This window comes from Diabrotica virgifera, chromosome 7 (assembly GCF_917563875.1).
Source record: "Diabrotica virgifera virgifera chromosome 7, PGI_DIABVI_V3a".
NCBI classification, from domain to species: domain Eukaryota; kingdom Metazoa; phylum Arthropoda; class Insecta; order Coleoptera; family Chrysomelidae; genus Diabrotica; species Diabrotica virgifera.
In genome coordinates, this window is record NC_065449.1 from 63,645,047 (window position 1) to 63,669,553 (window position 24,507).

The 24,507-nt window shown below is 34.0% G+C and overlaps 1 protein-coding gene across 1 annotated transcript in view; it reads right to left on the minus strand.

The window, feature by feature from the left end:
• Nucleotides 1-24,507, minus strand: part of LOC114329836 (protein suppressor 2 of zeste-like) — a 231,065-nt gene that overhangs the window by 97,954 nt on the left and 108,604 nt on the right. Inside the window, exon 6 of the mRNA XM_028279094.2 lies at nucleotides 3,313-3,393. Coding sequence (XP_028134895.1) covers nucleotides 3,313-3,393 — 81 coding nt within the window. The remainder of the gene's footprint in view (nucleotides 1-3,312; nucleotides 3,394-24,507) is intronic.

Sequence of the window (24,507 nt, forward strand, 5' to 3'; positions counted from 1 at the left end):
TATTACCACTAAGCCGACTTCTATAAACAAAATCTCTTGATACTAACCTGGAGACTAAGGCTGTTTCCAATACCGTGTTGACTTTGAAAGACAGAAGATCTAACTGCGAAGAAAGTGTTAGTAAGATCTTTACCGAAATAAAGAATTGGCAGACGAATTGGACGTTAAAGTGAATTTACCTAGATTTGTGGGTAGACAGACTAAGAGAGCCAATCATCCATGTGGCCCAGAAAAATATTACAGACCTACAATTTACATACCTCTTCTAGACAATGTTGTACTGATTTAACGTCAAGACTACATGTCACCTCACTGAGTTGTTTGTGACTACGGGGCATTATTTCCACACTCCTACCTGATTCCTAAGGAGAAAAAGAAGTGGAACTATTAAAACCTTTGAAGAAAGCAGTTGAACAGTTTTCGCCTATCATGGACATTGGTGATACACAGACAAACATTCTTCTATTGCCAGATTAAGTAACAAAGGTGCTTGACGTTTGTGACGCAAATATTTTTAAGGCACTCAAAAGTATGTGAAAAGAAGTGCCTTTACAGAAATAAAAAAATGTCGCAATAAATGCAGTTAGATGCAGTGACGTATTTAGGGGGAGAGAAAAATCCCCTAACAATACCCAAAATTATAGAAAAAAAATTGTTGCACATAAAAATATATTAGCTGACATGCAACTCAAAATTAAGGGAAATTAATACATATAAGTTATTGTTTGTGTCTTTTATGTAATTTGGGTTTATCTTTTTTATGTCTTTTGGTTGATGTTTCATTGGAATTTCCCCCCTAAGACAAATTTCCCCTCCCAAGGCAAATGTCTAGATCCACCAAAGGTTAGATGTCCTTGCCTGAATCATATTTTAAACGTCTTTTAATCATCATCACATCATATTACGATTTTAAAAAAATTTCCACCAGACTCCCGGGTATTCCCGACAAAAAAAAGTTTATGGCACCTTCCGAAAATCGGTCCTGGATCCGAACTTGTGAACCAGAGGAGCACTGTTCAGTTTGCAGGTCATGATTCAAAGATGTACGGACTTAAAACAACCGGTATATATGTTTTATTAACTTTGAAAGTGCCTTTAACCGAGTCAACCATGACAAACTTCTAGGTGTTTTGCAACAGGTGGGAATTGATGACCGAGACCTCAGTATTATCAAAAATGTGTATTGGCATCAATATGCAAACATACGAATTGGTCAGAACACGACGAATGAAATAATTGGAGGCCTTTGAGATGTGGATCTATCGACGAGTATTGCTGATAAGTTACGTTGATCGAATATGAAATGAAATAGTTTTCGGTCACGTAATGAAATATCCAGAGAGGTACAATCCGACAAGCGAGAGCTGGCGGCTGACCTTGCGTGAAAATACACTACGAGAAATACACAATACGAGAAGGTCACCCGCCAGCTCTCGCTTGTCGGATTGTATAACATTCTAGACCTCATAATACAACACCTCAAAAAGTGCTAATAAACATTTTTGTTCAAAATTATCTCAGCTACATTTCTTGTTTCAATAATTTTTTCTACGGCGCCGGTGTACAGATTCTAGAAAAATTGATAATTTCCATTTCCCCCCTTATAGTATAACCCCCCTTATAGTATATATATATATATATATATATATATATATATATATATATATATATATAGTATAGTATAACTAGACCTAAACCCAGACATCCAAAGTGAAAGTTATCCTCCAACACCAAATTGTTCTATATGGTCCACAAAATGTTCAGAAAAAAGTCACACCATTTTGAGCGTCGGGTTTGGGGGGAGAAGGGGGAGAAATCGGTAAATTCCTAGTTTTTTACGTTTTTCGTCAATATTTCTAAAACTATGCGGTTTAGCATGAATAACCTTTTATTACAAAAATGTTCTGCATTAAATTTGAAATAAAAAAGGTCCTATGCATAATCCTTCTAAAATGAACGGTTCAAAAGTTACGGAGGTAGTATAGTATAATTGGTCCCAAAAAAGGCCTAACCCAGACATCCAAAGTAAAAGTTTTCCTTCAACACCAAATTGTTCTATATGGTCCACATATTGTTCAGTAAAAAGTTACACCATTTTGAGCGTTCGGTTTGGGGGGGGAGATGGGGGAAAAGTCGGTAATTAGTAATTTTTTACGTTTTTCGTCAATATTTCTAAAACTATGCTTTAGCAAAAACAATGTTCTATACAAAAATGTTCTACGTGAAATTTAAAACAAAAAAGGTCCTATACATAATTGTTATAAAATCAACTGTTCCAGAGTTACCGAGGGTAAAAAGTGGAGGTTTTCGATACTTTTTATATTCTTTGAGCAATTTATAGAAATTTTTTTTAACAGGATTGTGTTTTGTAAATAAAATTTGCTATTTCAGTGGCCGATGATATGTTAGTGATAAGCCCTTGAAGAAACGTCAACCTCACCACCCAAAATCATCATCAATTGCCCAGATAATATAAACAGTATCGAAAACCTCCACTTTTCGTCCTCCGTAACTCTGGAACCATTGATTTTATAACAATTATGTATCGGACCTTTTTTGTTTTAAATTTTATGTAGAACATTACTGTATAGACCATTGTTTACGCTAAAGCATAGTTTTAGAAATATTGACGAAAAACGTAAAAAAACTACTAATTTACCGAAATCTCCTCCATCTCCCCCCCCCCCAAACCGGACGCTCAAAATGGTGTAACTTTTTACTGAACAATATGTGGACCATAATATAGAACAATTTGGTGTTGGAGGAAAACTTTTACTTTAGATGTCTGGGTTAGGCCTTTTTTGGACCAAGTATACTATGCTACCTCCGTAACTTTGGAACCGTTCATTTTAGAAGGATTATGCATAGGCCCTTTTTATTGCAAATTTAATGTAGAACATTTTTGTATAGAAGGTTGTTTATGCTAAATCGTATAGTTTTAAAAGTATTGACGAAAAACCTAAAAAACTACGAATTTACCGATTTCTCCCCGCTCCCCCCCCCCCAAACCCGACGCTCAAAATGGTGTGACTTTTTTCTGAACATTATGTGGACCATATAGAACAATTTGGTGTTGGAGGATAACTCTCACTTTGGATGTCTGGGTTATGTCATTATTTGGACCAATTATATCATACTATTACTACTGTGGTTTTAGAGGAAATCGCGGGAGTATTTCGGGGGTATATGTCCCAAATTTGACATTCTCAGCAAAAGTCAGCTTGTTCCTCTCGTTTTTAGACGCCAAATCTCTGACGAATGGACCTAGTTTATTACCTAATATCAAAAATTAAAATAATATAAAAGACTTACTCTTCTCCATTTGAAAGTATATGCGACGTCCATTAAAGTGAAGTCCAAGTTCAAAACTTCCCCCTTGTAGATAATATCCACCTGAAAATGACAAATATAATAATGTAAGTAAAGCTATTTTAGGAGTTCTCCCTTGTTATATCATCCCGAAACATCATCCAAACGCATTCTGCCCAACGGTAAAGTAAAATCAATAAAGTACGGACGAACAGCTAAAACGTAAAATTGGGAGCGGAGTTTATAGCCTCGAGACTCCCTTTATTACGCCGTTGATATCTGTTGTGGCCAAACGTATATAATCTTTCATAGAGTTTAATAAGAAAAAATTACAATGGAAACTCCTCTAACGCAGAGCAGTACTAAAATATTTTCTCACTTACATAAAATTGATATAGCACTAAAAATAGTTTCTCAAGAAAAAGTGTCTTTTATATTTAGTTTAACCGTGCACTAAAGTAAGAAGGACTAATAGAAAATAAATGATTAGATACGTAAATAAACAACGAAGACAAAATTTCGTTAAACAAGAATAATTAGGAATACAGGCTAAGATTAATTATTATAACAAGATCAACACAACGTACAAAAGTGTGTCAATAAATGAAAAAAAAAATGTACACAAATAAAAATATTGAAAATTATTTGCCGTTAAACAGGGCCGTAACTACGATGTTGGGGGCCCCGGGGCAAACGTAATCTGGGGGCCCCCTACCCTCCAGCGCAAGGGGGGGCCGAAAAAATGTTTGATATTTAACCCCTTGAAAACGCATTTTCCCTCCTGTGTAAACACCACACTCTCTTCTTTCTTTTTTTTCAGCATGTCTTGCAATCATTATAAAATTAGCAGCGCTAATGAATACATCTTCATCTGTATCTGACATTGTGGACGGATCATCAACGAATGCGTTGGTATGCTACAATGTAAATGGTCTTACTTTGTAGCGAACGAATAACCAAGCGAACTACCAAGCAAACGTAAATGCACCTTAAGGTGCCTTAAGCAACTGCAATGTGAGCCAAACACAGTCAGTGAAGCTGGTCATTTGGTTCCTTTCATATACCAAGATGTTGTCTGGGAAAATTGGTTAAGACAAAGTAGTTGGGCTGGGACCTGGGGCCCCTATTCCGGTTGCATTTTAATTTTTATTTCGCCAAAATATCTAATTTCCTCAGCAACAATTTATATCTTTACGAAAGGTCTCGGGGGCCCCAGCGTAGCCCGGGTCCCCTCTTCCAATGGCATTTTAGGTTTTGTTACGCCGAAATAACTAATTTCCTAACTAATAATTTAATTTTTATATGGTCTCGGGGGTCCCAGCTTAGCTCAGGCCTCAGGGCCCCTGTTCTATTCCAATTGCATTTTAGTCGAAAAGACTAATTTCCCCAGTGAAAAATTAAGACTTTATGTTGCTGTCTTTTTAAAATTGTGTCACTTGAAAGTATTTCGTTGATATCGGCTTTTAAATTACATATTTTTATTTTCCTCGTTAAAATCTATGCACGGCCAACCAAAAGGAGGTCTCTGTGGGGCCCCCCTTGGCCGGGGGCCCCGGGGCACTGCCCCGGTTGCCCCAATGGTAGTTACGGCCCTGTCGTTAAAAGAGTCAGAACTGCCAAGCGATTACACAGAAAATGGTAGTTAAAGGAAAGGAAGAAGAAAAAATAGTGAAAATAGGTTAAAACTTTCTGATGATCAATACAGTTAAATGGAGCCTTTTTACAAAAAATATGAAAAAAATGTTCATAAACAAGAAATATGAAAAAGAACTTTTATTCGATCTACGCAATGAAAGTGGACATAAGTAAAAAAAGCAACTTCAACGGAAAATAGATAAATCCTAAGTGTGAACATCCAAACTTAAGAACAAACATGTGGAAAACAAAAACACGACAAAAGAAAGTACTCACACAAAATTATGACAAAAAGTACATTATTGTACTTAGAAAAAGGATTCTCAAAATGTGTCGAAATACTGTTGGTCAGTACTGATAATACCAGTACTGGCAAAGTGACAATGGAGAACTATGCAATGACAAATGCAATTAGCAACACCTAAGAAATTAAAACTGAAATACCAACAAACATCAATCCAAAAAGGCACCAGGGTTTCACTTCATAACAGGAAAAATCTTTAAAATAATGGCAAGTAAAGCAATAAGCTACCAAATCTATTCAATGCGTCGATTAGACTTAAATACTTCCCAAAATGCTGAAAGATAGCGAAACTAACTATGATAGCAAAACCTGAGAAACCAATTAAATGAGGTAACATCATATTGGCCAATATCGTTGCTGCCAGTGATTTCAAAATTGTTAAATAATCACTGAACATTAGACCAGATTCACAGAATCACTGATTAAATAGAAAAAGCTCTAGAGGAAAAAAGATACCTATGTTCAGCGGATTTTGTGGATGTTACTCAAGCTTTTAATAAAGTCAGGCATGATTTACTAGAATACTAACTGGATTTACTTTTGACTAAAGAACTTAGTCAATTACTAAAATCGTATATTAGTAAATTGTTTACCGATAATAAAACATGAATACTGTTACTGCAACTTCAGTGCAAAAGGCAGAGTTTTAGGTTCTTTACTTTACCTGCTATACACCTACCTACGATATAGCAGTAATAAACGCAATGACATCGGCTACGTTTGCTGATGATACAATCTATTAGCAGTTGATGATGACGAAATCTAAGCAAAAGTAAAACTGCAAGATGCACTCAATGAGGTTAATGCATGAACCAAGAAATGGCGTATCAAACTCAATGAGACTAAATCAATACATGTAGATTTTACCAAAATCATCATTATCTTTGCCTTCCCTAATTGCATTTCTACACACAATTCTAGTTTGGGTCATGTCAATATTAATCCCGTTAACCAACATGTCCTGCCTAATCGTCCCCCCCCCCAGGTCTCTTCAGGAATCTGCACTTCAGCAATTCTTCGTATTGGGTGATTCACGTCTCGACGATGAACATGACCAAACCATCTTAACCTATGCTCTCATTTTGGCATCAATTGGTGCCACATCTACAATTCCCCTAATATACTCATTTTTAATTTTATCCTTTTTTGTCACTCCGCCCATCCATCTAAGCATTTTCATTTCCGCCACATGCATTCGTTGTTTCTCTTTCTTTTTCACTGCCCAACATTCAGTTCCATACATCATAGCCGGTCTTATGGCTGTTTTATAAAATTTTCCCTTCAGCTTCATTGGAATTTTTCTGTCACACAACACACCACCAGAAAACGATTTACTTGCGTATGCTGCCGGTGCCGTAGTGAGTTATAAAGAACTGAAACAGCTATTGGCACTTGAAGAATAAACAACTTTGGTCACTTTGAGTCTGAATCTCCATTCAGTCTAAAAAATAATCTAAAGTAAACCAGTTTTTATCGAACATTGGATTTTGCACCGAGTGCTTTAAATGACAGATTAGGCCCAAACCATCCTGCGTCGAATAATATATCCCCCAGTTGGACATCATAAGATACCTACTTTGTCCGATATTGTCCACGAGGTTAGTTTTGTTTATGCAACTTAAATTTAAATACAAGTACGGAAATCGTAAATTAATGAGTTGCGTTAGAATAAAAAAGTAATAGCATTTTTTGTGAAACACTAATTAATGAACCTTCCTCATACAACTTTAATGAGCATTAAATTCACTGCTAACAAGTAAAACGAGCACTAAAATAAAATAATTGGTTAGCGTTTTCACCGGCATTCAAAGCCACAGTCGCCAAAATGTAGCTTTGATGACCAGTTACAGATAACACAAAAATCATGGGAGTCTATACAATTAGAATAATGGAAAAATACCGTTTTGTTAGTAGACCCGGAATACAGTAATTAGAGATGACTATTTATAACAAAATTTGTAGTTTTATTTGATGTGGGTTTTTGTGTACAATAACTTTGTTTAAAATATACTGTAATATTTTTGTTAAAAAATACTATTAATTGATGCATTCACTGATACTTGGTAATGATACTATAATAATTAGCTAGTCTTTACAAAATAAAATACAGTAGGTACTTTATGCAGTGAATGGAATAACAAAAAGGAAAATATCTAGGTATAATAAATTCAAGACACAATAACAATGATATTGTAAAAATTAGTTTAAGAGATAAGAGAGGAAACAATACAATAAGAATGGAATAAGATTAAAAGAGTAGCATGGGAAACGGCTAAAAGAGTGATAGGAATAATTTAAAACATCAAAGAAAAGATCTTTGGTTTGATGAACAGTGTAAACAAGCAATATACAAAAGAAATGAACTATACGTAAAGAAGAACACGAGATAGGGGTGAAAAATTTGAAGAGCAACGAAGAAAGGCAGATAAAATATGTAGAAGAAAGAAGAGGACATACGAAACCGATAAAATACTAAGAATGAAGGAAGATTTCAATAAGGGTGACACTAGAGGAGTCTACTATTGACCAGCTATTCAACGTACAACAAATATTACTAAAGCCTGAGAGCACGACATAGATATGCACAACATAGATATCCATATTTGTAAATTTTCGACAAGCCTATGATAACATAAATAGAGATAAGTATATTTAATTATACATGAATTTGGTATACCAAGGAAATTGGTAAAGTTAGTTCAAGCCACCATGTCTCACACAGAAGCGCAAGTACGAGTTCAAAATCAATTGACAGATCCCTTCCAGATAACTAAAGGGCTAAAAGAGGAAGTTGAGCTGACACCAACTCTGCACAAAACATGTATGGAATATGTTTTAAGAAAAACGTCGGTAAACCCAAAAAATTGATTGTTCAATAAGTCTAAGCAGCTTGTAATCTACGCAGATGATGTAAACTTGATGGAAAGAACAGCAAGAGACATCAAAGAACTTTATGCGGAGCTTGAAGAAAATGTGTAAGTAATATGGCTCAATCAACTTAGATAAAACTAAAGCTCTAATACGAACAAGGAAACAACGAAACTTGCAGAATTTGACAATTAATAGACAACACTAATATTGAAAAAGTAAAACACCTCACATACCTCGGTGTACAGATAACTGAGGAGGGCAGCGAGGAGGAAATACGGAAACGATAATGCTTGCTAACTTTGGAAGCATTATCCGTTCGCACTACTTTGGCATTAAAGTCTCCTGCTATTATTTTATTATCATTTGTGCACCCACGGTTTTATGATACTCCCGGTCTAGTGTCTCATAGAAAATGTATTTTTCATCGTTCTCATTCTGTTCGGTTGGTGCGTGAATACTTATAATACCATTATTTCAATCATTTCCCTTAAGTCTTATTCGACATTCTGTGACCAATAGCCCTGAAGTCAATTACGTTGTGTTTAATCCTGCTGCCTATGCCTACAATCAATTCGGTACCAAATTCGTGAGGATTACGGTGTCCGCTGTAGTAGATATTATATTTTGTAGTTTTTTCTTTTCACGATCCCTGTAAAGCAGCGGTGCTCAAAGAGTCGATCGCGATCGACCTGTCGATCGCCAAAGTTTTTTAAGTCGATCGCGGAGCTGCAAGCAGTTCATAGCAAGTTTGAAAGATGCTTCGCTGATTACAAAAAGTGACAGATATTACAACATTCTTGTTTAATCCATTTTCTTGTGAATACGTGGAACAATTTGTCATTGAAGTATCCATTACTCTTAATACGGAGATCATTTCTGTCCAAAATGAGGTACTGAAAATAATTTCGGATATACACCTTAGGTTCAGGGCGACCGATACATGTTGATATTTCATATCGTCTGACAAATATCCATCTTTGAGGCAAGTATCGCAGCAGCTCACAGCATTCTTTGCATCAACGTACTTGTATGAGTCTCCATTTTCCCAAATGTAGGTAGTGAAATTAAAGTATCATAATCGGCTAATGACGAACATCTCTCATCACGCTTGCGTTTGGCCCTCGGTAATTACTTACTATCATATGAAAAACTTGTGGACGATATGCTGTGCCATACATCAACATTGAAATAAAATTAAGATGAAAAACATGACTTTAAACTCTCTGAAGTTACAACTTTTTATCAAATAGAAATGTGCAATGAAGTTTTTTTCTTTTCAAAATTGTTTTTGTTTACTAGTAGTCGATCGCTGGACACTTGCAGTTGATGTGGTAGATCTCACGCAGTATAAGTCTGAGCACCACTGCTGTAAAGCAATGATGTGTGTTTTGGCTTTACGCATTTCTTGAATGAGTTAAACTCTAGGTTGATAAAGGCTTTACATTCCACGTGCAATTTTTTTTCTTCGGGATCATATTTTCTATTTTTCATTATATCCTTATGCCATCTACCGGTCGACCTACAATTCTGCAAATAATTTCCCGGGCGTTCTCAGGGCCACTTTTGTTATATGTACCTACATTTTTTTTATCCCAAGCCTGTACTATGATCCATTCCCAAGATATGGTCGAGAGCCGTTCTTAGTTGGTCACCAGTATTACATAGTCAACTAGAGGAGCAGTTATATAACTTCTCTTCTTTATTGAGTGCCGTCACCCAATCGGAGGTTGGATATCATTATCACTATCTTTACTCTATCTACCGCTGCTCTGAAAAGTTCTATAGATCTGCATTTAGACCAGTTCCTTAAATTCTTCAACCATGACACTCTCCTTCTTCCTATACTCCTTCCGCCTCTATTCTTTCCCTGTATTATCAATGTTAGCATTTCATATCGCTGTTCCCTCGTTACGTGTCCCAGATGTAGCTTTCTTATTTTTATTGTGTCTAATATTTCGTATCGTATTATTTGCCCATTTCTCGCAATACGTGTTCGTTTTCTTCTGATATATTCTCTATTTTAATTAAAAACCCAATTTACGCATTTTTATTGTAAGTATTTTTTTGTTGATTATTTTTATCTGTTAAAAACGATTCTAATATAATAGACCGGTATAGTAAGTTAAACAGATTCAAGTAACAAAATTGATACCCAAAAATTATTCGAAGTTTAAAAATAGTTTTAACACTCTATACAACCTTGCACGATTATTTACATATTAATGGCTAATAAATGGATGTCTATAAAATGTTTCTACTGTGTACATAGGAATAATTCGTTCGACAGTTTTAGATAGGACTATTACCAATTAGTTTAATGTGATAAAATACATAATGGTTTATTCTTACTAATGTTTATTATTACCTGTATTTGTTTTAACACGATAAAAATTAGAAAATTATAATATTTCAGTCATGTAATGAGACATCCAGACATGTATAACCTCCTACACCTCATAAAACAGGGCAGGATCGCCGGAAGGAGAGGTCTCTCATATCCAATATGGCTGGCAAATGGTAAAACATGATCTTCTAAAATGTTTTTAATGTGAATGTTAGCTGTCATTTACCCTATCATCTTAACAAGCTCGGTAAGTATGTCCTTTCCAAGAAATACCAGTCCATAGCACTATGCAGCTACCACTAAAATTAAAACTCTGTATGAGGTTTCAACTGGCATACCATTCGCCAACTCTTCTGTAGATGAAGTTTTGTCAATCGTGCTTCCATGGTGAACCGTATGCCAGTTGTAACGTCACAGAGCATTATAATTTCGGTGGCGGCGGCATATGTAGTGCTATGGAATGGAGTGATATTTCCTGGAAAAGATACACCAGGAGGTGATTGGGTGAATGACAGCTAACATGTGCATTAAAAAGAGTTTAGATCATGTATTGCGATTTGCCAGCCATATTGGATATGACAGATTCGTGCTGATGCACGATACGGCACTATTAAAATAGTGAATACTTATATTAGTGTAGGAAACAGAGGTTGAACCTTGCAAAATGGACACAAGTCCGGTTTTATTTTTTTTCTGGCATATCAAGGGGTGCTTATTATAAGACTAACTTTTTCTGAAAAAATTTCGCCCCGGAACCCCCATTTTCACCCCATTAAAGGGGGTAATTTATGGTTTTTGCAGAACGTAGCCCTTCCTGTACCTTTTACAAAAAATTTCTTTTATAGAAATATAAAGAGGACTATATTTTCTACGATTTATTTCCGACAGCATCTCTCTATCATCCACCGTTTAGCAAGGGTGGCGCCCCAAAGTTGACAAGTTTTAAAAGAAGATGTTTTTAGAAAAAATATATTTTTCGCTAACTGTAACGGAAATTAAAAAGAAATGCTACGGAGATTATTCACAAATGTATGATTGATTTTTTCGTATAGGTTTCACTTAAGGGTAATTGCCCTTTTTTTAATTACAGGGTGTTACATTTTAAAAAACCCCTTTTTATACCATCTGAACCGTTTATGCTAGAGTAAAAAGACTTTCAGCGATTACCCATGTACTGGTGTTATTTACAAATTTGTATAATGCACCCCCATTTTTTCCCCGGAACCACCCAAAAAAGAAGAAGAATTAATAAATAAAGTGATTTTCTTGGAATTCTTCACACACAATGCCCTTCATTAATATGCTTCATATATCATTTTGTGCAAGTTATTATTACCCATGCATGGACACTAAACGCGATTTCCTAGTGCAACCCTTGTAGCCAAAAACAATAAATAAAATGGGGGGTTAAAATTTTTTTTTGTTTTTTGCTTTTTGATCCATATGGGCGTATGCTTCATCAATAGTGCTTTTCAAAAATATATATAATTATTGCAACATCCCTGCGCAAACCACCCCTATCCTTGAAAATATACTGCAGAAACTACCCCTATACCTTATCCAGCATATTTTTACGATTTTCTCATTACCTATTCATTTTTTTTAAACAAAACTTATACAAGGTTAAAGATCACTATTTACTCTAAAAATTAGGTCCTATTCATTTTTTTCGTTTAAGCAACCGTTACGGCACAGTGGCGCCGTAAACCTCATATATGCTTTGACGGGCTCCAGTTTTTGTTTATTTTTTCGTCATCTGTTTGTTTTATTGATAAAGTACTTATGTAAAATAAAACAACACAGTGTAACCTACAAATCATGACCTATGCACATTTTACATTCTTTGCTCCCCAAAGCTACAGTGGTGGCCCAAAATAAATTTTTTCATATTTTCGCCACCTACACGCATTTTATTGCGTTAATGCTACCTTAATAGCACAATATTCACCCCTGAGTGGTCGCTAAGCAGTGACGGATCCAGGGAGGGGTGATGGGGGCGATCACCCCCACCCCTCTCAAACCAAGTGATATTATATTTGAAGACTATAAAAATATTAATTTATTTTTATAGAAATACTTATATAATATTAATATTATTTTTATAAGAATGACTTTTTATGCTTTAGCGACAGTGGCGGATCCAGCATCGTTAAGAGGGGGGTGCCAATTGGTTAAATTTCTATAAAAATAAATGAATATTTTTATAATCTTTGAATATAATATGACTTGGTTTGAGAGGGGGGGGAGGTGTTCACCACCATCACCCCTCCCTGGATCCGCCACTGCGTAGCGACCACCTAAGGGTAAATATTGTGCTGTTAAGGTAGCATTAATGCAATAAAATGCATGTAGGTGGCGAAAATATGCAAAAATTTATTTTGGGCCACCACTGTGGCTTTGGGGAGCAAAGAATGTAAAATGTGCATAAGTCATAATTTGTAGGTTACACTGTGTTGTTTTATTTTGCATAAGTACTTTATCAATAGAACGAACAGATGACGAAAAAAAACAAAAACTGGAGCCAGCCAAAGCATATATGAGGTTTACGGCGCCACTGTGCCGTAACCGTTGCTTATACGAAAAAATGAATAAAACATAATTTTTAGAGTAAATAGTGGTCTTTAACCTTGTATAAGTTTTGTTTAAAAATAATACATAGGTAATGAGAAAATCGTAAAAACATGCTCGCCAAGGGATAGGGGTAGTTTCTGCAGTACATTTTCAAGGATAGGGGTGGTTTTCGCAGAGATGTTGCAATAACCATATATATTTTTGAAAAGCACTATTGATGAAGCATATGACCATATGGATCAAAAAGCAAAAAACAAAAAAAAATTTTCATCCCCCCATTTTATTTATTTTTTTTTTGCTTAAGGGGTTGCACTAGGAAATTGCTTTTGGTGTCCATGCATGGGTAATAATAACGTCCACAAAATGATGTATGAAGCATAGTAATAAAGGGCATTGTGTGTGAAGGATTCCAAGAAAATCAATTTATTTATTAATTCTTCTTTTTTTTGGGGTGGTTCCGGGGAAAAAATGGGGGTGCATTATACAAATTTGTAAATAGCACCAGTACATGGGTAATCGCTGAAAGTCTTTTTACTCTAGCATAAACGGTTCAGATGGTATAAAAAGAGGTTTTTTAAAATGTAACACCCTGTAATTAAAAAAAGGGCAACTATCCTTAAGTAAAACCTATACCAAAAAATCAGTCAATTATTTGAGAATAATTGCCGCAGGATTTCTTCTTAATTTTCGTTACAGTTAGGGAAAACTATATTTTTTTTAAAAACATCTTTTTTAAAAACTTGTCAAATTTAGGGCGCCACCCCCGCTAAACGGTGGATGATAGAGAGATGGTGTTGGAAATAAATCGTAGAAAATATAGTCCTCTTCATATTTCTATAAAAGAAATTTTTTGTACAAGTTACAAGCAGGGCTACGTTCCGCAAAAACCACAAATTACCCCCTTCAAAGGGGTGAAAAGGGAGGTTCCGGGGCGAAATTTTTTCAGAAAAAGTTAGTCTTATAATAAGCACCCCTTGATATACCAGAAAAAAAATAAAACCGGACTTGTGTCCATTTTGCAAGGTTCAACCTTTGTTTCCTACACTATATAGATGAGATTCAATTTAAAAATTATATTGATTACCATATAGCTCATATCAGATTTAAATCTGATCGAGCATAGTGCTGTCGCCAGGGGGGTACAACTGCCTCCTTTATTTAGATGGACTTACCCAAGTTTTTTTATCTATTTTGACCCGTAGAACACGAATTTTTTGAGCAACAGTTGATCCGGATGTCGACAAGATTTTTATAAACAAATAACTTGCAGAATTACATAACAGCGATTTTTCGGAAAACAAAACATTTTTTTTGTATTTTTTGGGTCATTATAAACAAAAAATGTTCTTACAGGATGCATAGTTTTCGAGATAAACGCGGTTAAACTTAAAAAAAATCGAAAAATTGCAATTTTTAAACCCGAATAACTTTTGATTCAAAAATAAAATAGCAATTATGCTTACAGCATTTGAAAATTCAAGTCAAATTATACCGATTTTGATTATTTGCATTGCTAAAAATTAATTTTTTTATTGTTAAATAAAGCTATAAACACATAGTGCTTGAGTGGTGTTTTCAATGATTCTCTTATTTAAAATCGAACAAGTAGGTACAAAAATAAGCGCCTGCAAACAGGCAATATCTACGTAACATGCGTTAAAACGCATGCATTGGGCATGCGTCAAAACACTTACACATTATTTGTTTATAGCTTTGTTTAACAATAAAAAAATTTATTTTCAGCAATGCAAATAATCAAAACCGGTATAATTCCGGATCTTTCAAATGCGGTAAGCAGAATTGCTATTTTATTTGTCAATCAAAAGTTCCTCGGGTTCAAAAATTGCAATTTTTCGATTTTTTCAAAATTCAACCGCGTTTATCTCGAAAACTGTGCATCCTACGAAAAAACTTGTAAGAACATTTTTTGCTTAGAATGTTAGAATGACCCAAAAAATACAAAAAAATGTTTTGTTTTGCGAAAAATCGCTATTATGTAATTCTGCAAGTTATTTGTTTATAACAATCTTTTTGACATCCGGATCAACTGTTATCCAAAAAATTCGTGTTCTACGGGTCAAAATACATATCGCACCCTCAGTAATATAGAGGCACAATTCAAAAAAGTAGATTTTTGGGAAATCGCGTTTAAAGATTCTGGTTTCCAAAATTATAGTTATTTTTTCAAATAACATGCTTATTATTTAAGTTATAAATGTAAAATTTGGCAGATTTGTTATTTGATAATTGCACTATAAATAGCGATGAGAAAAAAATTAATATAAATAAATTCCATTAATTACATGTAATTGAAAAAAATACTTTCAAGTTAGTCCCATAATAGTACAAAAAACATAACAGAAATAAGGAACTGTTTAAGCTTGATCCCTTATATTATTAATGCCTTGTCACTGTTTACGCAAAATAACGATCTATTATGAATTAGACCCATTTATTTACTATATTTTGCATAATATAACGGCTCAACTACAAGCTATTCTAACAAATTAACCAGGATATTCGTCATAGAAAGACATGTTACTGATTGCTCCCTTGTAGCAGTAAAAACCAGAGGTGGCCGGGGAGAGTGTGAGAGAGGCATCAATATATTTACCCAACCATTCATGTAATTTTTCTCCCTCTGTCAATACTAATCGGTAGAGAATTTCATTTTGTGCCCATATCATTCAAAATCACAATTAACACAAATTTTGAGTTGAGCCCTTATATTACTGAGGGTGCGATATAAAAATCTTGGGTAAGTCCATCTAAATCAAGGAGGCCGTTGTAGCCCCCTGGCGACAGCACCAGTATGCAGACTGTTCAGTTTTAAATTAGATATACCAGTAGGTACCTACCTACACAAGATAAAGAAAAAGTCAAAAATATGGGTTGCATGAAATTTTCCTTTCGTTGCCATATTCTAAATTTGAAAAAAATATATAGGGAATAATCAGATTATTTTGACATGCCATGTCTAGTAAAGCAGGCATTTCATTGGTTAGAATTAGTGACGAGTTTATATGACGTCATTATTACATTTAACTTAACCAACTTCACAGCTATAAACAAAAATCTTACATAACCTTCTATAGGACATGAGTTTGACATTTATAGTACCTACAGACAGATAGTTATCTTTGTTTCACATTCTTAAAGACAAAGAGAAACAGTATAACCGGTAGTTGCTGTGGTAAATAAATAAATGTTTGTTTTTTATTTGGCAATAGCGTTTTTTTTGCTAAACTTGACAGTAGCGAAAAAACTAATATATGAGGAAAACTGTGTTAAATTTGTTTGCGTCAAGTTTGTACCATTGGGTTATGATGTCATTAAGTGATGACGTGAACGCCAAATTGTTTGAATTGGACCATACATGGCAACACTGCTTTCCCGCTTCCACTTTCATTCATTCAGTCATTCTACAGTGGCAATGCAATTCATTCTCATAAGCAATGTTGCCGATTTTAGCGCTTCCTTCACTGGGGTATATCTAATCCAACACTAAACAGTCTGTATGACATTTTAAGACATCGCAATCGGAAAATAAATTCTATTCTTATGACACTAGGGAAGGGAGGGGGGCTAAGGATCGCAACAAAAAAAAATTTCACTTCACAGACATGATAATTTCAAAATATACCTACAATATTTTTGTCCGTGAGTATATTTTATGTAAAATATGTCGTAAAATATATTTTTGACCTACTGTAATTCTACAGTTAGTAAGTAACTTGTGTTATGATTCTCATAATACATAATACACAAAACTTTTATTATTTTTAGACGTTTTCGCGTACGTCACTGTAAACATAGAATATTGCATAATAAAACAAGTAATAATAATAAATCGATCGTCGGAATGATTGAGCGATTTTCCAGTAAAACTGGTAAGAAAACTTCTATAAATATACGAACCGGAATATCATCAAAGAAAGTTTTTATTTCGTATTTTATATTAGTAGATACTGATTGCTCAGGATGAAAAATAGAGTTGGATCATATGGAGAACCATAAATTTTGATAATGATGTATGAAACGGTTTCAGATAAATAATCTTTTGAATTAAATTGTCATTATAAACTTTTAGTTAAAAGAACACGTTTTATTAATCATGAATTATAAGAAATCAACAAAATAATACAATTTTTATTTAATTATGGTATGTCTTCAATTTTTAGATACAGCTTATTTAATGGATTTGAAGAAGTAATTACAGAGTGGTGTTTACAAACTGACATGTGGTGACCGTCCAAAAACTTACATCGGTCAAACTGGCAGAATATTTGACAAACGGATAGCAGAACACCAAATGGTTTTCAATAATAGAAAAACAGATTCTACATACGCACTTTTCCTTCTAGATCATAATCATGATTTTAATCAACAGTTTCAAATTCTTCATATTCAAAATAAAAGACTTAAGCTATCTTTATTAGAATCTAAGGGAATTAATAAATTAAAAAATACATATATATAATTCTGAATGACCAATTGGAACAAACAGCTATTCACTCCTCTCCTCAATCAACTTATTCAGTTAGAGATTTTAAAATGCATACACATAGTAAAATAAACCACTTGAGAAAGGCAGCCTGCCGAAATAGCTGTAGTGACATTAAGTTACAGTAAATTTTCCTGTAGCTGGCTGTATACCATTAATTACAAAAATTGAAGAAAAAGATCTTCTGTGTAAAAGGTATATTTATTTAAAACCCCAATAAAGGGCTACATTAAAAACAGAACAGAACTAATTATGGTTGTACTTATTTTAGGCTTAGAACACTGATGATGCTCTCTTTAGAGCGAAAACGTTCTGTTTTTTAATGTAGCCCTTTATTGGGGTTTTAAATAAATATACCTTTTACACAGAAGATCTTTTCCTCCAATTTTTTTAAAAGTTTTCAGTGTTTTATTATTTATTAGATAGAGCTTATTTCTTAGGAATAAGACTTCTGAAGCTGTTTTCTTGTGAGATTTTCTATTTCTTCTAATGTATTTTGGAAATTAACCACTAAGTTAAAAACTGTAATATGTAGTGGTAAAAAACTTTTCTCATGTACCTTTTTTCTTATACCTCAGGCGAGGTACTAATTGTGTCTGGCACTTGGCCGTGAGATTTTTTAAAAACACCTCTCCTTTCGTTATATTCAACAGTTATTATGTATGTCCTGTTATTTAGTGCCACGAGATTATTAAATTATTTCAGTTAGTGGTTTCTCAAAAGGATTATTGCTTGTCCGATTTCTTGTAGGTATTGATTCTGTGTTATATCTGTCGACTCATTTTTTCCACTGTTGATAATATAATCTTAAAAACTTAATTTTAATCGTAGAAATTAGGTCTATGAATTTAGCTTTTATTAGTTCATTAGTGGCCCATGTCCCATAATATGTGAAATTAGATATGCTGATGATACAATACTAATAGCAGAAAATATTAAATATAGATCTACAAAGAATTTTAGATAAGGTTGTTGCAACGAGTGAAGAATTTGGTCTGTCACTAAACATAAAGAAAACAAAATTCATGGTTACATCAAAGAAAAATATTAGAAATATACACGTAATCACGTAAATAATAAGACGATAGAACGAGTTCAGAATTATAACTATTTAGGGACAAACATTAATGAAACAAACGAAATTATACCAAAGAAATCAGAGTTAGAATAGAAAAGGCTATAAATGCATTCAATAATATACAGGGTGAGCCACGCTCAACGGGACGGAGCCTACCGGGGAAACGGCTAAAGATATTAAAAATTCCTTCCGTAGGAATACGTAGGTCAGTACCGGCTACAAATTAAAATTTGTAAAATATATACAGGGTGTCCCAATTTAGCGTAATGATATAAAGTTATATATTTTTAAATGGAACAACCTATATTTCACTTTAATTTTGAATTCTACTGAACAAAATAATGTTATTTTATTCAACATTCCCTTCCCTATACCTATTCTTGACAGATTTCGATTTATTTGGGTTTTTCTGAAAATGTACTATTCGCGAAATTAATTAATTACACATTATCGTATGGATTTTAATTAACGTCTTTTTGTCACTTAATTGTCAACTGTCCATGCTTTACAACAGAATATTTACCATTTGAAACTAATCTACAGAGTGTTCGCAATCTGAAGTGTCAATGCTGTACAATATTTTGTATAATTACTTTCTTAACTTAAATGGGACACCCTGTATTTTACTTTAATTTTGAATTCTAATCAAAAAAATAATATTACTTTATTAAACAATCCCTATCTTCGATAATTTTCGATTTATTTGCGTTTTTTTGAAAATGCACTATTCTTGAAATTAATTAATTACACTTTATTGCATAAATAAAGTTAAACAAAACACACTGGAAAAAAATAATTTACATTAAACGTTCAAAATGGTGTCAATTTTCTTCAATACATAACCTCACTCTGTGTTCAAAATTTTGTTTTACTTTTCTTAACATTTCTGGAGTAACTGTTGCAAACGCATTACGAATACGCGTTTTCATGTCTTCCGCGGTTGTAGGTGGAGTTTGATAAACCAAACTTTTAATATATCCCCAAAAAAAGTACATTGTTGTTAACCCAGATGATCTAGGAGGCCAATTGACAGCACCACCCCTACCTATCCACTTTCCGGGAAATTTTCTGTCTAAATATTCTCTAACATTACGCGTGTAATGTGCTGGAGCACCGTCTAGCTGCAGAAACATTGTTCTTCTAATATTTAAAGGGACATTTTGCAAAAGTATGACTGTATGACTGCAAAAGTATAACTGATTGAATAACTTCTAATTCGGTATTTTCATCTTCAGTTATGGGATTTACCAATTTTAGTTTAATATAAACAACACTGCCAGTTTCACGAAACCTTGTTAAGACTCTTTCAAATACTTCTTTACGAGGATGACGTTTTAAGGGAAATGTCTCAGCATAGACTCTTGATGCTAACAAACTGTTTTGATCACATTCACCATGTATTAAAATCATATTTACTCGGTCTTCAATTGAATAATCTGCCATTTCTATTAATTGAAAACAATACAGTTAATAGTGTGACTATTAGTTTGACAGCTAGGTACCTTTTGTTTTTACATGGCATTCTTTATAATGTATAATGAGCTATGTAATTAACGACATTTAATGTTCCAGGTAACATAATGCAAATAGATCTGAAGATACTAGATAATATCTAGTATCTCCTATAGATACTAGATAATATTATTAATATAACATTTTATAATAGTTTGATTATAATAATTGTTACAGCATTCAAATATAGGGTAATTTGTTTAAGTTAGAACTTTATGTACCTAATAAAGTATAATTAATTAATTTCTAGAATAGTGCATTTTCAAAAAAATGCAAATATGTAAATCGAAAATTATCAAAGATAGGTATAAAGATTGTTTAATAAAGTAATATTATTTTTTTGATTAGAATTCAAAATTAAAGTAAAATACAGGGTGTCCCATTTAAGTTAAGAAAGTAAGTATACAAAATATTGTACAGCACTGACACTTCAGATTGCGAACACTCTGTAGATTAGTTTCAAATGGTAATTATTCTGATGTAAAGCATGGACAGTTCACAATTAACTGACAAAAAGACGTTAATTAAAATTCATGCGATAATGTGTAATTAATTTCGTGAATAGTACATTTTCAGAAAAACCCACATAAATCGAAATCTGTCAAAAATAGGTATAGGGAATGTTGAATAAAATAACATTATTTTGTTCAGTAGAATTCAAAATTAAAGTAAAATATAGGTTGTTCCATTTAAAAATATATAACTTTATATCATTACGCTAAATTGGGACACCCTGTATATATTTCACAAATTTTAATTTGTAGCCGGTACTGACCTACGTATTCCTACGGAAGGAATTTTTAATATCGTTAGCCGTTTCCCCGGTAGGCTCCGTCCCGTTGAGCGTGGCTCACCCTGTATATGTAACAAATATTATGTAGTAGAAACCTCAGCCTAAATCTTAGAATACGAGTACTAAAGTGTTATATATTTTCTGTTCTTTTGCATGGTGTGATTGATGTGGAGACACGGACTCTTAATAAACAATGTCTCAATAGATTGGAAGCATTTGAAACGTGGACATATCGAAGAATGCTGAGAATCTCCTGGATAGACAGAATAACCAATGAAGAAATACTAAGAAGAATCATCAAAATAAGGAAACTACAATAATTGGGTCATACCACGTGGTGACAGATATGAACTCCTAAAATTGATAATGCAGGGAAAGATTCAAGGAAGGCGCAGCGTAGGTAGAAGAAAATTGTCCTGGTTGAGCGGAATGGGACGTTTCATCGCCGCCGGTTCATCGCCGCCGTTTCGATGCCGCCGGTTCATCGTCAGTCCATTTCATCGCCGTCCGTTTCATCGCCGGCCGTTTCATCGCCAGTTAGTCAGTTGATTTTGTATTATGGGAGATGACACGACACGACGTTAAATTCAGTTCAAAACTTATGACAAATAAAAAGATAAAAAATTAAAGGCACTCGTGGGAGTGCCGACAGAAGTGAAAACTTCTTATAGTATATAAATTACGAGCTCAATGCTTTTACCCCATCCTAAAAGAAGTGCTATACCTATATCATATACATACGATATACGCGATGCGTATGCCCTATGCTATTTATGTATACATACACATAATTTATATATGTACAAAATTTATTTCAGCGAAGTGATGACGGTCGCAAATTCAATACTTTTTCCCCATCCAAGAAGTGCACAACGCCCCTAAAGAAATTTTCAATTCAAAAATGTATTTCGTCGAAGCGACAACGGTCGCTAATTTACTACTTTTTCCCCATCCAAAAAGTGCACAACGTCCCTCAAGAAGTGTTCACTTCACATATTTATTTCGTCGAAGCGATGGTGGTCGCTAATTTAATACTTTTTTACATCGAAAAAGTGCACAACGTCCCTAAATAAGTTTCACTTCAAATATTTATTTCGTCGAAGCGATTACGGTTCTAATTCAATACTTTTCCTCCGTACAAAAAGTGCACAACGTCCCTATAAAAGTTTTCACTTAAAAAATTTATTTCGTCAAAGCGATGACGGTCGCTAATTTGTTCTTATCCAAAAAGTACACAACATCCCTCAAGAAGTTTTTATTTCAAAAATTTATTTCGCCGAAGCGATGAAGGTTCGCTAATATAATATTTTCCCCATCCAAAAAGTGCACAACGTCCCTCAAGAAGTTTCCACTTAAAAAAATGATTTCATCGAAGCGATGACGGTGGCTAATTTAATACTTTTTTACATCGAAAAAGTGCACAACGTCCATAAATAAGTTTCACTTCAAATATTTATTTCGTCGAAGCGATGACGGTCCCTAATTCAATACTTTTCCCCCATCCAAAAAGTGCACAACGTTCCTAAAGAAGTTTTCACTTCAAAAATGTATTTCGTCGAAGCGATGACGGTCGCTAATTTAATAATTTTTCCCCATCCAAAAAGTGCACAACGTCCCTAAAGAAGTTTTCACTTCAAAAATTTATTTCGTCGAACCGATAAATGTCGCTAATTTATATTTTTCCCTATCCAAAAAGTGCACAACGTCCCTCAAGAAGTTTCCACTTCAAAAATTGATTTCATCGAAGCGATGACGGTCGCTAATTTAATGCTTTTTTTCCATCGAAAAAGTGCACTACGTCCCTAAAGAAGTTTCACTTCAAATATTTATTTCGTCGAAGCGATGACGGTCCATAATTCAATACTTTTCCCCCATCCAAAAAGTGCACAACGTCCCTCAAAAAGTTTTCACTTCACGAATTTATTTCATCGAAGCGATGACGGTCGATAATTTAATAGTTTTTTCCATCCAAAAAGAGCACAACGTCCCTAAAGAAGTTTTTACTTCAAATGTTTATTTCGTCGAAGCGATGACGGTCGCTTATTTATTACTTTCTCCCCATCCAAATTTAATCATTTTTCCCCATATAAAAAGTGCACAACGCCCCTAAGAAGTTTTCACTTCAAAAATTTATTTCGCCGAAGCGATGAAGGTCGCTAATTCAATACTTCTTCCCCATCTAAAAAGTGCACAACGTCCCCAAAAAAAGTTTTCACTTTAAAAATTTATTTTAACGAAGCGATGACGGTCGCGATGACGTTCGCTAATTCAACATTTTTCCCTATCTAAAAAGTGCACGACGTCCCTAAAGAAATTTTCACTTAAAAAATGTATTTCGTCGAAACGATGTCGGTCGCTAATTTAGTACTTTTTTCCCATCCAAAAAGTGGACAACGTCCCTAAAGAAATTTTCACTTCAAAAATGTATTTCGTCGAAACGATGTCGGTCGCTAATTTAATACTTTTTCCCCATCCAAAAAGTGCACAACGTCCCTAAAGAAGTTTTCACTTCAAAAATATTATTATATTTATTTACTGTTCTATTTCTACTTCCCCTAAATTTGATAGATACTTAATAGTATTAAATTTGTAGTGTTAAATTATATTTTATATTATAAAAGTTTAAAAGCCTATTAAAATATTAAGTATGGCAACGGGAATGGTCATGAGTATGGAACGAGTATGGAACGGAAATGTAACTGTCGAAAATTGGTCGAAAATTCGGAAATATATCAGTTAGCGATTAACTGACTGGCGATGAACCGGCCGGCGATGAATCGGCCGGCGATGAATCGGCCAGCGATGAACTGTCGGCATCGAAACGGCGGCGATGAAACGTCCTAGACCTTTGGTTGAGAAACCTCAGAGAATGGTTTGGATGCAGCTCAACTGAACTCTTTCGGGCTGTAGTGTCAAAAGTTAGAATAGCAATGATGATTGCCAACCGCAGAGATGGCACGTAAAGAAAGAAGAAGTTCATTAGTTTTCATTGGTGAGTAGGGAATATGCTTTGAAAATTAATATACATAATGCACAAAAACCTAACGTAATAATCACCGATAGAAACAGAAACAAACAAACAGAGATAAGAAACATGTCTGGTTACGAAATAATGGTAAGCAATTTAATATTTAATTACTTGGGATCCGTCATCACAAACAGTAGAGGGTGCGAAGGGGAGATCCGTCGCCGTATCACAGTGGCCAGATCAGCAACAGTCAAACTCACAAAAATATGGAAGAACGCTGACATTTCAAAACCACAATACCAGAAAATATCCAGAAACATGGACCATCAAAAAAGTCGATTCGAAGCGTATAATGCTCTAGTATACACGAAAATCGGTCAGAGTGCGCAAAAAAGTGGCAGCATCAATGTTTGCTATAAATGTTTAAGAAATTCGAGTAGCCACTTTAGGTAACTATAAGCACATGCCGGTATTTTAAATTAATTTTATAAATTTTAATTATAATATATTTAAATTAATCATTTTAGAACTTAAAGTTCTAAAATGAAACATGAAAAATGAAACACTTGCATTTTAGTACAGTTAAAATAATTAGTCTATAAATATTAAGCAAAAGAA